General features: G+C 34.1%; 7 protein-coding genes across 7 annotated transcripts; 4 read left to right on the plus strand and 3 right to left on the minus strand.

Annotated features, from left to right (window-relative positions):
* Positions 1-502: 502 nt before the first annotated feature.
* On the plus strand, positions 503-1683 carry PPL_11247 (uncharacterized protein; the record flags this gene model as incomplete). The annotated part of the gene is made up of 3 exons (XM_020582004.1): positions 503-703; positions 784-1326; positions 1408-1683. The coding sequence occupies 3 exons, from the start codon at positions 503-505 to the stop codon at positions 1681-1683; spliced, it is 1020 nt and encodes a 339-aa protein (XP_020427307.1).
* A 130-nt stretch (positions 1684-1813) lies between these two features.
* On the minus strand, positions 1814-2815 carry PPL_11248 (uncharacterized protein; the record flags this gene model as incomplete). The annotated part of the gene is made up of 3 exons (XM_020582005.1): positions 1814-2380; positions 2440-2489; positions 2569-2815. The coding sequence occupies 3 exons, from the start codon at positions 2813-2815 to the stop codon at positions 1814-1816; spliced, it is 864 nt and encodes a 287-aa protein (XP_020427308.1).
* A 535-nt stretch (positions 2816-3350) lies between these two features.
* On the minus strand, positions 3351-5785 carry aco2 (aconitase; the record flags this gene model as incomplete). Its single annotated transcript, XM_020582006.1, has 2 exons — positions 3351-5639; positions 5741-5785. The coding sequence occupies 2 exons, from the start codon at positions 5783-5785 to the stop codon at positions 3351-3353; spliced, it is 2334 nt and encodes a 777-aa protein (XP_020427309.1).
* A 182-nt stretch (positions 5786-5967) lies between these two features.
* Positions 5968-8851, plus strand: PPL_11250 (uncharacterized protein; the record flags this gene model as incomplete). Its single annotated transcript, XM_020582007.1, has 3 exons — positions 5968-5981; positions 7225-7445; positions 7623-8851. 3 exons carry the CDS (start codon positions 5968-5970, stop codon positions 8849-8851), a joined length of 1464 nt encoding a protein of 487 aa, XP_020427310.1.
* Positions 8852-9093: 242 nt separating this feature from the next.
* On the plus strand, positions 9094-9675 carry PPL_11251 (uncharacterized protein; the record flags this gene model as incomplete). The annotated part of the gene is made up of 3 exons (XM_020582008.1): positions 9094-9161; positions 9212-9384; positions 9590-9675. The coding sequence occupies 3 exons, from the start codon at positions 9094-9096 to the stop codon at positions 9673-9675; spliced, it is 327 nt and encodes a 108-aa protein (XP_020427311.1).
* Positions 9676-9844: 169 nt separating this feature from the next.
* Positions 9845-12961, minus strand: PPL_11252 (methylenetetrahydrofolate reductase; the record flags this gene model as incomplete). Its single annotated transcript, XM_020582009.1, has 2 exons — positions 9845-11665; positions 12956-12961. 2 exons carry the CDS (start codon positions 12959-12961, stop codon positions 9845-9847), a joined length of 1827 nt encoding a protein of 608 aa, XP_020427312.1.
* An 892-nt stretch (positions 12962-13853) lies between these two features.
* On the plus strand, positions 13854-14418 carry phf5a (PHF5 family protein; the record flags this gene model as incomplete). Its single annotated transcript, XM_020582010.1, has 4 exons — positions 13854-13866; positions 13933-13995; positions 14077-14144; positions 14230-14418. 4 exons carry the CDS (start codon positions 13854-13856, stop codon positions 14416-14418), a joined length of 333 nt encoding a protein of 110 aa, XP_020427313.1.
* Positions 14419-14748: the final 330 nt, after the last annotated feature.

The following is a 14748-nucleotide window of genomic DNA, read 5'->3' on the forward strand; positions in this document are numbered from 1 at the left end:
AAATTTTTTTCACTAAAAATTACTGAGCTGGTTTTGAGTGTGCACTTTGTCAGAACAACAGTGGTGCTTCGTGATAACAAACTAAACAAACATGTATCTATTTGAATTTTCATATGAAGAATATTATTGTTGAATATTGAAAGTTAAACAGATTTAATTAAGATAAGATCAATTGAGAATGGTTTAGATGAAGTTTCTTTCATTCCAAGGAAATTTAGAATCGTCTATGTCACATAAGGTTTGAAAAGATATGTAAATATCAAATATTCGAATAAGAAAAGATTTTAAATATATAAAAGAATGATCGATCAAAAGAAATCAATGATTCGATTTATAAATGAAGATTATTTCCTTAAAAGGGTTTAATTAAAAGTCTTTGACTATTTCGCGTCGTATTTTTTTTTTTTTTTTTTTTTTTTTTTGCTTCTTGAACAATAGAAAATGAGAGACATCTATTTCATTTTAATAGTAGTTTTATCATAGACAGTAGTAGTAGTAACAAATGACATTTGGTATTGTTTTCGATATTGATGGTGTTTTGATGAAGGATGGTGTAACTATACCAACTGCAATCAAAGCGTTGAACATGTTACATGATCCCGAAACATCCGAACCTCGCATTCCCTATGTATTCGTTACAAACAACGGTGGTTTCTCAGAGAGAGATAAAGCGAAAAAGATATCAATGGTTTTGAAATATAATGTAATTATCACAAAGTAGTTTATCTATTTTACTATTATTATTCTTACTAACCATTTAGAAATATATGTGTGTACAAATAGATCGATGAAGATAAGGTAATGGTTGCACACACTCCAATGAAACCATTGACTGAAAAGTTTGCAGATAAGAACGTGTTGGTCGTCGCCAGAAAGAAGGAGACAGCAGAGGGTTTGGCACGTTGGTATGGATTCAAGCATTTCACATCGATTCAAGAGTATGTTGAGAAGAGACCTTATTTGTGTCCAGCCAAATACTCAAAGTTCTGGACTGAGGGCATTGCTAATGACTATGGTATCAAGGAGGAGAGTGTCGACAACTCCATTCCTTTCGGTGCAGTGGTGATGTTTGAGGAACCTGCAGACTGGGGCGAGTGTATCCAGATCCTGACGGATGTGTTGCAGTCGGCCGACGGTCTAATCACCAAGGATCACATCAATCTCGCCTCAAAACAAATCGTTGAACTTCACGTCGCCAATCCCGACTTTACCTATGGTGGTGAGTTTGTACTGCCTCGTTACACCATGGGTGCACTCATTAAGTGTCTATCCACCGTATTCGAAGAGGTAGCCGGATATCCATTGACTGTAACCTATTATGGAAAAGTAAGATGATCTTATAATTATTTATTTGGAGATTGTAATTGAATTAACAACATTAACTTTTTATTTATTTATTTTTTCTAGCCATATGAAACAACTTATAATTATGCAAAACAATTATTAAATGTGCAATTAGAGAAATTAAAACTATCGTCGCCACGACATATCTATGCAATTGGAGATAATCCTCAGTCCGATATCAAGGGTGCGAATCAACTTGAATCTGAAGGATGGGTCAGTATTTTAGTGAGAACAGGTATTTTCAAAGGTACTGAAAACGATAAAGTAAATCCAGCCAAATATGTAGTTAACGATGTTCTCGATGCTGTAAAATTAATATTAGAATTGGAAAAGAATTAAGAAACAAGAATTAATATAATTAATACAAATATTCTTATTTATTATTCTTCACAATTAATTTATGTCAAGTACTAATTTGAATTGAAAAGTTGATTTTTATTCAATAGTTAGTTAGTTTTTCTTTGATGATTTACTTTGCCTGTCCAAATGATTGTGTCCAATAGTATTCTCCATTGCGTCCAACGGTAAGAGCACCTCCAAATCTGTTTAGTACTGGATTTAAGATATTGTCTCTGTGTAACTGACTGTGCATCCATCCATCCATTGCCTCCTCCTCGGTCTTGGGTCCTGCAAAAACATTCTCAGCGTAATATCTATAGTATCCGCCATAAATATTAACTCTTTGATCCAACTCACCTCTTGGATCGTTATGAGTCATCTGTTGAATCTCTGCTTGATAGTTGGAGTGTGCCTGAGCAGCCGATTGCAATGGACCATCTGCATACATTGGTTGTAATCCATACTTGGCTCTCTCTTGATTTACTAAATTTAATAATTTCGATGCCACATTATTATTATTTCCACCATTATTTGTATTATTGGGTTTGGATGTTGGTCGAGGTTGATTTTGATTTTGATTTTGATTTCCACCGGAAGAACTATAGGTTGAAGAACCGGTTCCATCAATGATATTAAATGTTCCATCATTATTCAAAACCATTGTAAATGGAGCTACTCCTTTTCTGAAAGTATCACTCTGAAGAATCCATATTAATAAATGATTTTTAAATAATACAGTAATAAATTTGTTCATACCTTCCATGTAACCATATTGGTAGAGTCATATAATACAAGATTACCGTCACCTTAAAGGTTACAATTTAATAAATAAAAGATCTTTTATAAATAAATGTTTAAGAAATATAATAAGATTATTATTCATACCTTGCATGATTAATCTAAATGGAGCACGACCTTTTTGGAAAGTATTTGATGCCCACATAACTTGATTGAAGTCATATTTAAAGATAATAAGATTACCATTATTCTCCAAGACCATCCTACAATCCCCATTTCTTATGGATTGAGGTGAAGTCAATACTTGATCATTGTAAAGTTTTTGTGAATAGGCGATATTAAAGTGAAAAACTATCACAATAATTAAAGTTGATAAATATTTAAAGTTGTTCATTTATAAATTAAAGAAATAAATACATACTTTAAGTCTGTCTATATATACATTTGAATAATTCATTAAATGAGATTTCTTACAAATATTTATAACTTGTTCTATGAAATCTAATTATAAATTAAATGAAATAGTATAGTTTTGTTTGATATTTATTTATTAATTTATATAAATAATAAATACATTAATTTATTTATAGAGAAAAAGATGTGATTGTTTGATGTATTATTGTGAATTTGAATACAAAGAGTTTGGGTAATTTAGAAACTCCATTTTACTTAGATTTATTAATACCTATGATCAATTATCACTTTTTAACTGTTATCACATATTTGATCAGTTGTTGTTTTAGTGTGGTATTGTATAATCATGTGATTATTCTATTCTTTTTTTTTTTTTTTCGTTTTATTTTTATGATTGTTCATTGATTATACCCCCAAATAATAGAAACACTATTCTTTTAATAATTTATTTTGGTTTTTTTTATTTATTTATATTTTTTTATACTATTTATTTTCTAATAAATGGTAATATTGATTTATTGCTTGTTCTTCTTGATGTAATTGAGAGCACTACCAGCCTTGAACCATTCAATTTGACCTTCGTTCATGGTGTGGTTGAGGGTGATTTCGAATTCCTTTCCAGTCTTGGCGTTCTTAACAATACACTTGAGTGGCTTACCTGGGGTGAGGGTCTTGACACCGACGATTGAGATGATGTCGTCACCAGTGATACGATCGTAGTCGGCTGGGTTGGCAAAAGTGAGTGGCAAGATACCTTGCTTCTTCAAATTGGTTTCGTGAATTCTAGCGAATGACTTGACAATGATGGCACGACCACCCAAGTGACGTGGCTCCAAAGCGGCATGCTCACGAGAGCTACCCTCACCGTAGTTTTCGTCACCGACGACGACCCAGGAGACACCACGCTTCTTGTAGTCACGAGCGACAGTTGGGACTGGAGCGGTCTCTCCAGTGAATTGATTCAAGACGGCGTTGGCCTTTCCGTTCTCAGAGTTGATGGCACCGATCAACATGTTGTTGGAGATGTTGTCCAAATGACCACGGTACTTCAACCATGGACCGGCCATAGAGATATGATCGGTGGTACACTTACCTTGGACCTTGATGAGGACTTGCATGTCGAGCAAATCTCCACCATCCCATTTATTGAATGGCTCCAACAATTGGAGACGTTGTGAAGCTGGGTCGACCTTGACCTTGATACCGGCGGCATCCTTTGAGGGTGGTTGGTAGGTGTCTTCACCTGGATTGAATCCACGTGATGGCAATTCATCTCCACGTGGTGGATCCAACTTGAACTTTTGTCCGTTGGAGTCGACCAAGTAGTCGGTGACTGGATTGAAAGTGAGGTCACCGGCGATGGCCATAGCAGTGACGATCTCTGGTGAAGCGACGAAAGCATGGGTGTTTGGATTGGAGTCGTTTCTACCGGTAAAGTTTCTGTTGTAAGAGGTGATGATAGAGTTCTTTTGTCCCTTGACAATGTCGTCTCTCTTCCATTGTCCAATGCATGGACCGCAGGCGTTGGCCAATACGACACCACCGACTTGCTCGAAAGTCTTCATTTGTCCGTCACGCTCAATGGTGGCACGGATTTGCTCTGAACCTGGGGTGATGGTGAAGGCAGCCTTTGACTTGATACCCTTGTCCAAAGCTTGCTTGGCGACAGAGGCAGCACGAGACATATCCTCGTAGGAGGAGTTGGTGCAGGAACCGATCAAACCGACCATCAATTCCTTTGGCCAGTTGTTATCCTTGACGGATTGAGCGAATTGCGACAATGGGTGTCCACGATCTGGGGTGAATGGACCGTTGACGTATGGCTCCAAAGTGTTGAGGTCGATCTCGATCAATTGATCGTAGTGGGCGTTTGGATCGGCAACCAAGTTGTCACGGAACTTCAAGGCGTTCTGAGCAATGCCGGATCTCTCGGTGGCGTTCAAGTAGTCGACCATACGTTGGTTGAATGGGAAGATCGAGGTGGTGGCACCGATTTCAGCACCCATATTACAGATGGTGGCCATACCGGTGGCAGACAAAGTGTCGACACCTGGACCGAAATACTCAACGATTGCACCAGTACCACCCTTGACAGTCAAGAGGTGAGCAACACGCAAGATGACATCCTTTGGTGATGACCATCCCTTGAGTTGACCGGTCAACTTGACACCGATAATCTTTGGAGCCTTTAGCTCCCATGGAATACCGGCCATGACGTCGACGGCATCAGCACCACCGACACCGACGGCAATCATACCCAAACCACCGGCATTTGGTGTGTGAGAGTCAGTACCGATCATCAAACCACCTGGGAAAGCATAGTTCTCCAAAACGATTTGATGGATGATACCGGATCCGGGCTTCCAGAATCCCATACCAAACTTCTCGGCCGATGAAGCCAAAAAGTCGTAGACCTCCTTGTTGATGTCTTTGGCAGTGGCCAAATCCTTTTCACCACCCTTGTAGGCTTCGATCAAATGGTCGCAGTGAATGGTGGTTGGTACGGCGGTCTCTGGTAGACCGGCCGACATGAATTGGAGAACGGCCATCTGGGCAGTGGCGTCTTGCATGGCAACTCTGTCTGGGTGCAACTTCAAGTAGGTGATACCTCTCTCGACCTTGGTTGATGGGTCTTCCAAGTGACCGTAGAGAATCTTCTCTGCCAAAGTCAATGGTTTGTTGTGGTGCAATCTGAACTGTTTGAGCTTCTTATCGATACCCTCGTAGTTGACCTTCTTGTTTGGTTCCAAACGGCTCATTGGTGCAGCACCACCAGTAGAGTAACTTCTTTGAGTCATTGATTTCTGTATGTAATTATTATTATTATTGTAATATTCGTATAAATATTAGTTGATTGCATTGTTCCAACATCTTCATCAGTTGTGAAGTTCACAAATCAACTTACAATGGATTGGGAAATACCCCTTCCACCAGATTTAATGAAAGACATATTTATCTTTTATTCTAAAAAAAATTAAAGGTAATACTAAATATTAGTATAAATATACTTTTTTTTTTTGTTTTATTTCATGAACATCATACACCATTTTAATTAATTAATAAACAAAAAATTAATTATTTTTTCGAAAAAATAAAAAAACAAAAAAATATGATCTACAACTGAATAATAATATGTTTATGTCATTGTATTTATCATTATTGTTGTTAATTGTTATTGCTATTTATTATGTTTGAATAATTAATACCTTAAAAGGTATAAGATTATGTTGTTTGTTTTGTTTGATTGTTGATTTTGATATTGATGTTGATTTAAGATTTGATTATTTTATTTTATTTTATATTTATTATTATTTTTATTTTTGTTTAATTTATTTATTTATTTATTAATTAATTAAAAAAAAGTGTAGATTGCAATTGCATTGCATTGCTGTTATTGGTTTTGTATACTATACGTTTCGAAATATATGTTGATATATTTAGAAAAAAAAAAAAAAACTAAATAATAAAAACAGCAATAAAATAAATCTGAAGACAAATTATTTTATAGCTGAGCATGCTTGGTGAAATTCGCATCAAACCCAGGTGAAAAAAAAAAAAAAAAATCAGAAAAAAAATAATTTTTTGGTAGTCACAATTTTTACTTGGGAATAGAAGAAGTTCGGTCTACTGATTCCCAAAACAACAACACGCTAACAATGTTGACCACCCCGAAAACAGCAATTACATCAGATGTAACCATATTTAAATTAATAGCATAACAACAACACCCCATTTGAAACAATAATTGTTTACCAATCCAATACACTAATTGATCGGTTTGCATTAAACTGACAATCAAACAGTTTAAGACATCACAACACAACAACAAAAAATACAATCTAATAAATCATAATTACGTCAGTAATTATTCTATCATCAAAAAGTTATTGTTATATTACGGTAGTTTAAAATGTTCATTATTTTGTTTAATTTCAAAAGTATTAAGAGCAAATAGGTCGATACCATCGGTGTTGAATATTAAATATTTATCTCTCTTATCGTACCATCTTTTACAAACTAAACTGAAACAGATGATATCAACGTTGTCATCCAAATGACTTAGTATTTTATTTAATATTAAATGTGATAGATTCACTATTATATTTGGTTGATAGTTCATTATTGTTTGAAAAGATCAAAGTCGACCAATTTTAAAAGAGATCTTTTTTTTTTTCATTTTGTTTATTCAGATTTTTACTCAACTAATCACATCATAACTTACTTAACAAACCATTATTACAACTCACATTCATTACTGACACTGACCAATTAATTGTTATTGTCTGATTAGATGAACATAAATAATAGCATTCAAGATTTTCCATATCTATTGATATCTAAAATATTAAGTTTCAAAGAACTGACAGTTTTAGATTCAATATGTTTTAGTTTAACATCTAAAAAGTTATATAATAATAGAGATAAATATTTGATATTCAATGATGCTAAAGCACAATTGATTTACAACAGAAGTAATCATTTAACACTTAGATCATACACCAAACAATTTCAACAAATATCGGATATTCAATCTTGTAATCTATTGATTTGTGATCATCAAACCTCTCTTAAGACAGAACAAACAAAGTTATATGATTATACAATAGATAGTATGTTAATAATATCAATATTTCAAAATATTTAACTTTTATCAAACTAAAAACTTTTATCATTTTAAAAAGTTACCAACATGAAGAATAAAGATAATCTTTCGGAGAAAATACCTTTGAATGTAAAGTGTATTCACGTATTAAATTGGAATGACAATTGTATATTTAATATTTCAGATAGTAGTATAAGCGAACTCTTTATCGCCACTGACACCAGTCAAGATATAATATCAGTTTCACTTCCAAACACTCTTGAAAAGATAACTACCTTTAATCGTCTCAATGACTATGTGTTGCCTAATAGTGTTAGAACTATGACATTCAATTGTGGAAATCAGCAATTTATTTCAGGATTGTTCCCTCAGTCATTGGAATCACTCAAACTAGCTATGCATCTTTATCCATTGGTTGAAAACTCTCTACCAAATCTGAAATCCCTCCATTTAAGTTTCTATTCCGATTCAATTGTTAATATTGGAAACCTACCTACATCACTTCAAACTCTGGTAATCGAGTATGGTTATGTTGATCGAATTGAGAACATATCTGCTATCTCCCAATTTCAAAGACTGACAACAATAGAAGGATGCAGTTTCGAGTGGGTCGCTTCACTTCCACCATCTGTTACCAGCCTCAAATTTTCCGCTTGCTTTCAAGATACTAATAATATTGAACCTGGTGTCATTCCATCGACAATCACCAATCTCTACTTTAAAGACATTGGAAAAGTAAAACTACAATCCGGGAGTATACCATCGAGTGTTAGAAAACTAACTATTCTTGGCTATCAGTACGATCTGGAGGCTGGGGTCATCCCGATTGGTGTGAAGGAATTCTATATCCTTTTGACTTCTGTTATTTTCACAGTTGAATGTATACCAAGCACTGTGGAATCACTCAAAGTTACCATATTTTCAAATTACCCTGTAGATCTTCATTCACTACCATCGATCAAGAAACTTTCTTTGGGAAAAAGAAATACCAAGATAAGCAAATTTCCACCGAATTTGGAATCACTTAAGTTTAGATTCTGTGAAGATCCTGAATTATTATATTCATCATTACCATCGACCTTAAAGGAACTAACACTCATTTACACTAAACTCATCATCGATTCATGGAATGTCAGTGCACACCACCAACCGAAAAGATTGATAATGAAAGTAGATAGCTTTTATTTCAACGAAAACAGGTTGGAAGATCTTCCAATCTCTGTTGAGATCATCCAAATAGATAGGAATGTAGAACTTCGAAGATTTAATAGTTCAGGTCTATTCATTGGTCACAATCGAGAGTATCCTGTGAATGGTGGATTCATAGAATCAACTGAACAATTGAGAGATTTACTTTGCAATGGCGTATTGGAAAGAAATATAAATAATGATAAAATAACAAGCTTCATTTAATATCAAGTTTCATTACATAAATAAATAAAAAAAATTAATAATAAATTCTAATAATAAATAATAGAAAATCTTATAAAGTTAAAATAAGGTCGCTATTTTAGTTGAACACACTGACCACTTAAGCAAAGGTAACCATTTTTTTTTTTTTTGTCATATGATTATGATAAAAAAATAAACACACTCCTGTTCAATAAACTCAAAACTTTATATATTAACCTAATTACAAACATCAAGTTTCTCAAATGAATAAAACAGATAATCTTTCAGAGAAAATACCTTTGAATGTAAATTGTATTCGCCTATTGAACTGGCATGACAATTGTATATTTAATATTTCAGATTGTCTACTTATACTATAAGCGAACTCGTTATCGCCACTGACAACTGTCCAAAGACATTGCCAGGATCACTTCCAAACACTCTTGAAAAGATAACTATCTACAATCGTCTCAATGAGTATGCCCTACCAAGCAGTGTTAGAACCATGTATTTCAATTGCGATGAACAGCAATTTATTCCTCGATTGTTCCTCAGTCATTGGAATCACTCAAACTAGCTATGCATCTTAATCCAATGGTTGAAAACTCTACAAAACAATATCAAAAATAATAATATTATTATTATGAAAATTAAAATCCTTACATATTTCTTCCGTAGAAGAATCAAAGAAATACCTAAAAGAAAACTGTACTCCAATTCAAAGTTTTAGTTTAGCTTATTCAGATTTATTTACTATAGCTCTTGCACTCAGAAATATATTCATTGATGACTTTATTCTCAACAACATGAAAGATCCTTCAACTCAACAATATGTTAAAAAGTAAACAAGATTTAATTAATTAATTAATGAATATGGATAAAAATAATTTTGTGTAAATAAAAAGTTGCAATCCGTCAACTATTTAGTTAGTTATATGAGAAATTGAATAAAAGAAAAAAATAAATAAATATTATTTGATTGTTTTAATTTGTAAAAAGATATATTATATTTCTTTAATTTGAAGTTGGCGAAGTCGATTGAATGACTGGAGAAGTTAAATTATTCATTAGATCTTTGAATGGCTGGAAGATGCTACCGTTGACAAAGTTATTGTCTACTACGTTGACGAGGTAGTAAGAGTTGATCATTGATTCCAACACGCGACGAGATTCCGAACCTTCGGGGTAGGTCGATGCCCAACGCGATTGCCACAAGGCGAATGCCTCATCCTTCCAGACTACGAAACTGGCGTGGTCGACAACGGTTGGCTGGATGATTTCCTTGCCCGGGAAGATACCCCAGGTGACGGCGTTGGTGCCCTTGGTGTTGGTCAGTGAATCACCGCGTACGTTGACGGCGTGGTAGGTGATCGAAGGACACTTCTTAAAGTACTCGATGAGCTTGGCGGTGTTCTCTGGCGAGGTGAAGAACTCGACGTACGCCTTCTGGTAGACGAATCCATGCTTGCCACCCCAACCGTAGTTCTTGTCGGTGGAGCTGGCGCCATTGACTGCCGGCTGACTGTTGATAGTGAGAAATCCGTTGCTATTGAGGAAGACCAATGGTTCTTTGATCTCGTCGGACTCGGAAGACAGTGGCAAATCGTTCCATGGAAGTTTCTTGAGGCGACCGGCGCAATAGTCTGCGAAGCGGTCGTAGACGTCTTGGGTGGAGAGTGGCGCAGCGCCAAAGTCGTCTTTGTTTTGCTCGGCCTGAGCGCTGTTGAATTGGAGACTGGAGAGATGGTAGTCAGAGAGGTCACCGAACGCTGGCGAACGGTAGTCACCCCAACGACCATTGGGAAACTCGTCCCAACTTCCGGTTCTCGAAATGTAGGAACGTGGACGATGCTGCCAGAAGATCGGACGAACCTCCTCCTTGAGACGGTTGGTACTGGCGCACTGTGCCCACGGGAGGTAACGAGCTAGTTGGTCGGGACGAACCATGTTCAATCCTTTGAGAACCTTACGAACGCTACGCTCGAGATTGAGAGTGTAAAAGTGGAGACCGTCGACACCCGCCTCAACGAGACGCTCGCACATCTGAACACAGAGTTTGACACCATACTTTTTGACCTCTTCATCGTTGTCCTTGATGGGCTCGAGCGCCTCGAGGATATGTGGAGGAACCGCTGTCTGTGAGAGTGTAGTCATACGCTTGAATCCGGCGTATGTGTGGATTGGCATGATACCAGGGATGATTGGACAGTTGATTCCGATGGCGCGACACTTTCCAACGAAATCATTGAACATGTCGACGTCGTAGAACAACTGGGTGATGATAAGATCGGCACCGGCATCGATTTTGTTCTTTAGGTGCTGGAGGTCGTCCTCCTTCGAGGTGCAGTCAGAGTGACCCTCTGGGTAACCGGCGACGGCAATTCCAAAGTGGTCGCCGTGCTTCTGACGAATGTAACGCACGAGATCCGAAGCATATCCGAATCCACCTTCGATCTTCTTCCACTCTTCACCACGTGGTGGGTCACCACGCAGCGCCAAGATGTTACGCACACCCGACGCCTTGGCTTTCTCAAGGGCAAAGTCGATCTCCTCGACCTTCATGTTGGTGCAGGTAAGATGCATCATTGTCTCGAGACCACAGATATTCTGTGAGGTCTCTGCAATCTCGAGAGTCAGCTGACTGGTGGAGCCACCAGCACCCCATGTGATATCGACAAACAAGGGCTCCAACAGCAGCATACGACCGAGACGATCGTAGAGATTCTGAACACCCTCCATTGTCTTTGGTGGGAAGTATTCGAACGAGTAGAATCTCTGATTCTTTGATTTGTATTCATTAATTTTGTCGATAATTTTCATTCTCTTTTTTTCTTTCTATATATAATATATTATATTTTCAATCTAACCAATGTTGTTGATTTCTATTCTATTCTATTCTCTTCTTTTATGTTTTAATTAAAATGTATACCTAATAACTAAAATGAAATAAACATTGCAAAGTAAATAATTATCTTATTAGTCAATTTTTCTTTGTTATGTTTTATTTAATTATAAAAAAACAAGCTAAACAACAACAACAACATAAACATTTCATTAATTATCACATGCTATATATTCGAATGGGTTAAGTGCAAAGTGTACTACCCACAAAACCAAATTCGTTTAAAACACAAACAACAACAACAACTTTATGTATTTTTATTTTTTGAAAATCTTTAGTTAACTTTTAAATTCTTAAACTGTTAAAAGAAAGTGAAAAATAAAGACTCGCTACTTGCGTTAGAAAAAAATAGGTGTCATTAACTATATATAGTTGGGGTTGTGAAATTAATTGTAGTATGAAGAAATTGTGTTAATGTGCGAGTGTTGAGAGTGTTGAGAATGAGAGTGTGTGTTGTGTTTCGACGATAACAAACAAAAAAGTACATATATATATATCTATCATCTATCCAGATGATACAAAAATGAATGGTCAAACATATCATTTGATAATAAATAAATAAAATAAAAAAACATCTATCTATCTACCTACTCTACTACTACAATAATAACAATAATATTTATTATTAAACATATATTTATTTATTATCAAAGTAAAGATATATATTTTGTTTATATATTGCTGAGAGAAGAAGAAACAAAGAGATCTCTATTTCTTTTAAAAATAAATATAACAATCTGGAATGGAAATGAAAGAATATATAGTTTAAAGTTTTTGATTTATGATACTCGATAGACAATACCTCGCTATCACCCCAAAAAATATAAAAAACAAACAAAAAAAAAAAAACCAAAGTGATCTTATCAGATTTTGATCATAACAATTTTGGTTTTGAAGTTATCACATTTTTGGTTGGGTGGAGTTTTTTTACCCAAAAAAAAACAAAAAAAAAAAAACAAAACTAAAGACCTGACATGCTGATCTAAATAATACCTACATTCTTTAAGATTAGATTTAATTTGCAAATTTACATAGAAATAAATAGATATATTAATGTGTGTATATAAATAATATGTATAAATAAATCTACATTGTTCAAGAAGATAGAAGAAGAAGAAGAAGAATAGAGTTAGTTTTTAGTTGAGTTTCAACGACGAACGAATCAAATCATATCATATCAATTGAAATCATCATATCATCATTCATCTAATCAGAATTCATACATACATTTAAAATGTTAACACCTAATGAAAAAGCGAGAGATAAATAAAATGATGATGGTGTGTGTGTGTGTGTGTGTGAGTTGTGTAAGTGTGTGTGTGAGATATGGTTCCTGAATGAATATTGTTTGTGGTTCAAAAACCTAACGCTTTTTATCTGGAATGGTTAAAAAAAAAACGATGCTTATTTTTTATTTTATTTATTAATTAAATTAAATGGTTTTGGGCAAAGATAAGAAGAGTTCAATGCATTGCATATCTTGTTCTGGGTAAAGAGTAACATCCCTTTTTCTTAAAAACAAACTTTTTTTATGGTGATAAAAATATCTTTTTCTCTGACTCATCAAAAACATTTTTTTTTTCTTCATAATTTTACAAAAAAACAACATCACGATCACTTTGAAATACCCCTCTGATTTCATTTACATTGCTATTCCCAAAAAGAGATAAGCATATCGAAACTCTTTAATACCAAATCTTATAATCAGTTTTGATTTGTCAGTTCACAATAATAATAATATTGAATTATAATGCTTTTTAATTACAATAAAGAAAGAAATCGATAAATTTCGTTTGAAGTTCAACTATGATGATTTCAATAAATAAAAAAATAATATTAAATATTATAAATAAGTCTTATTTTTTGAATGTTACACAATTAAGAGAAAGGTTATAAACAAATATAAACAAAGTTAATAAATAAATAAAAAATACAAAGATTGGATTTGTTTACTTTTTTTTTTTTTTGAAGTCGACTGTTGAATTTTTTATAATGAAAATTAATCTATCATAAACAGATTCCAACATTATATATATTTTTTGGTTTTGCAAATTGATTTGATCTTGTTTTATATCTTTATCAATATAATATATATTATACTATACTATAGAATACTAAAATATGTCTAAACATCGTATGTATTATAGCTAATGTTTGTTTGTTGTTTTAGACATTGATAACTAACTCATTTATAAATTAGATCCCGATTTGATTATGTGTAAGAAGCAACCAGGTATTGCCATTGGTCGTGTATGTGATAAATGTAAGTGTTTATTTTAATCTAAGGTATAAAAATCTAATGTTTGTGCGTACTAACAGATTTAACATTCGATTCGGAATATAGGTGATGGTAAATGTGTGGTTTGCGATTCATATGTAAAACCAACGACATTGGTCAGAGTTTGCGATGAGGTATGTAAATTTAAATAGAATAAATGATAGCACAATTGTTCAATCAATCACTTACTAAATTTATAAATAATAATCTATTTAATAGTGTAACTATGGTTCTTTTCAAGGTAGATGTGTCATTTGTGGTGGTGTAGGAATTTCAGATGCATACTACTGCAAGGAGTGTACGACACAGGAGAAAGATAGAGACGGTTGTCCAAAGATTGTCAACTTAGGTAGTTCTAAAACAGATTTGTTCTATGAAAGAAAGAAGTTTGGTTTTAAAAAGAGATAACAACAGGAGAGACTACTACTCAATCATAATCACATTTCATTCCTCAAGAGACTAATTCAAACATCAGACTTTGGCTATTTATCTTATCAAAAACAAATGGGAACATGACAATGGAAACAAAGCTTATCATTGATATATATATTTTAATGGTTAACTATAATTAATCATTGTGCTCATTATCATCAACATCAACATCTCTATTAATGTATACAAGAAGAAAGTAAATTAAATTCACATTATTATATAATAATTTATAATAAACCAAACCAACCAACAAACAAACAATCTACATAATCAACAAACAATAAAACAACAAACAAACAACATCAT

This window comes from Heterostelium album (genome assembly GCF_000004825.1).
Source record: "Heterostelium album PN500 unplaced genomic scaffold PPL_scaffold13, whole genome shotgun sequence".
NCBI lineage: Eukaryota > Evosea > Eumycetozoa > Acytosteliales > Acytosteliaceae > Heterostelium > Heterostelium album.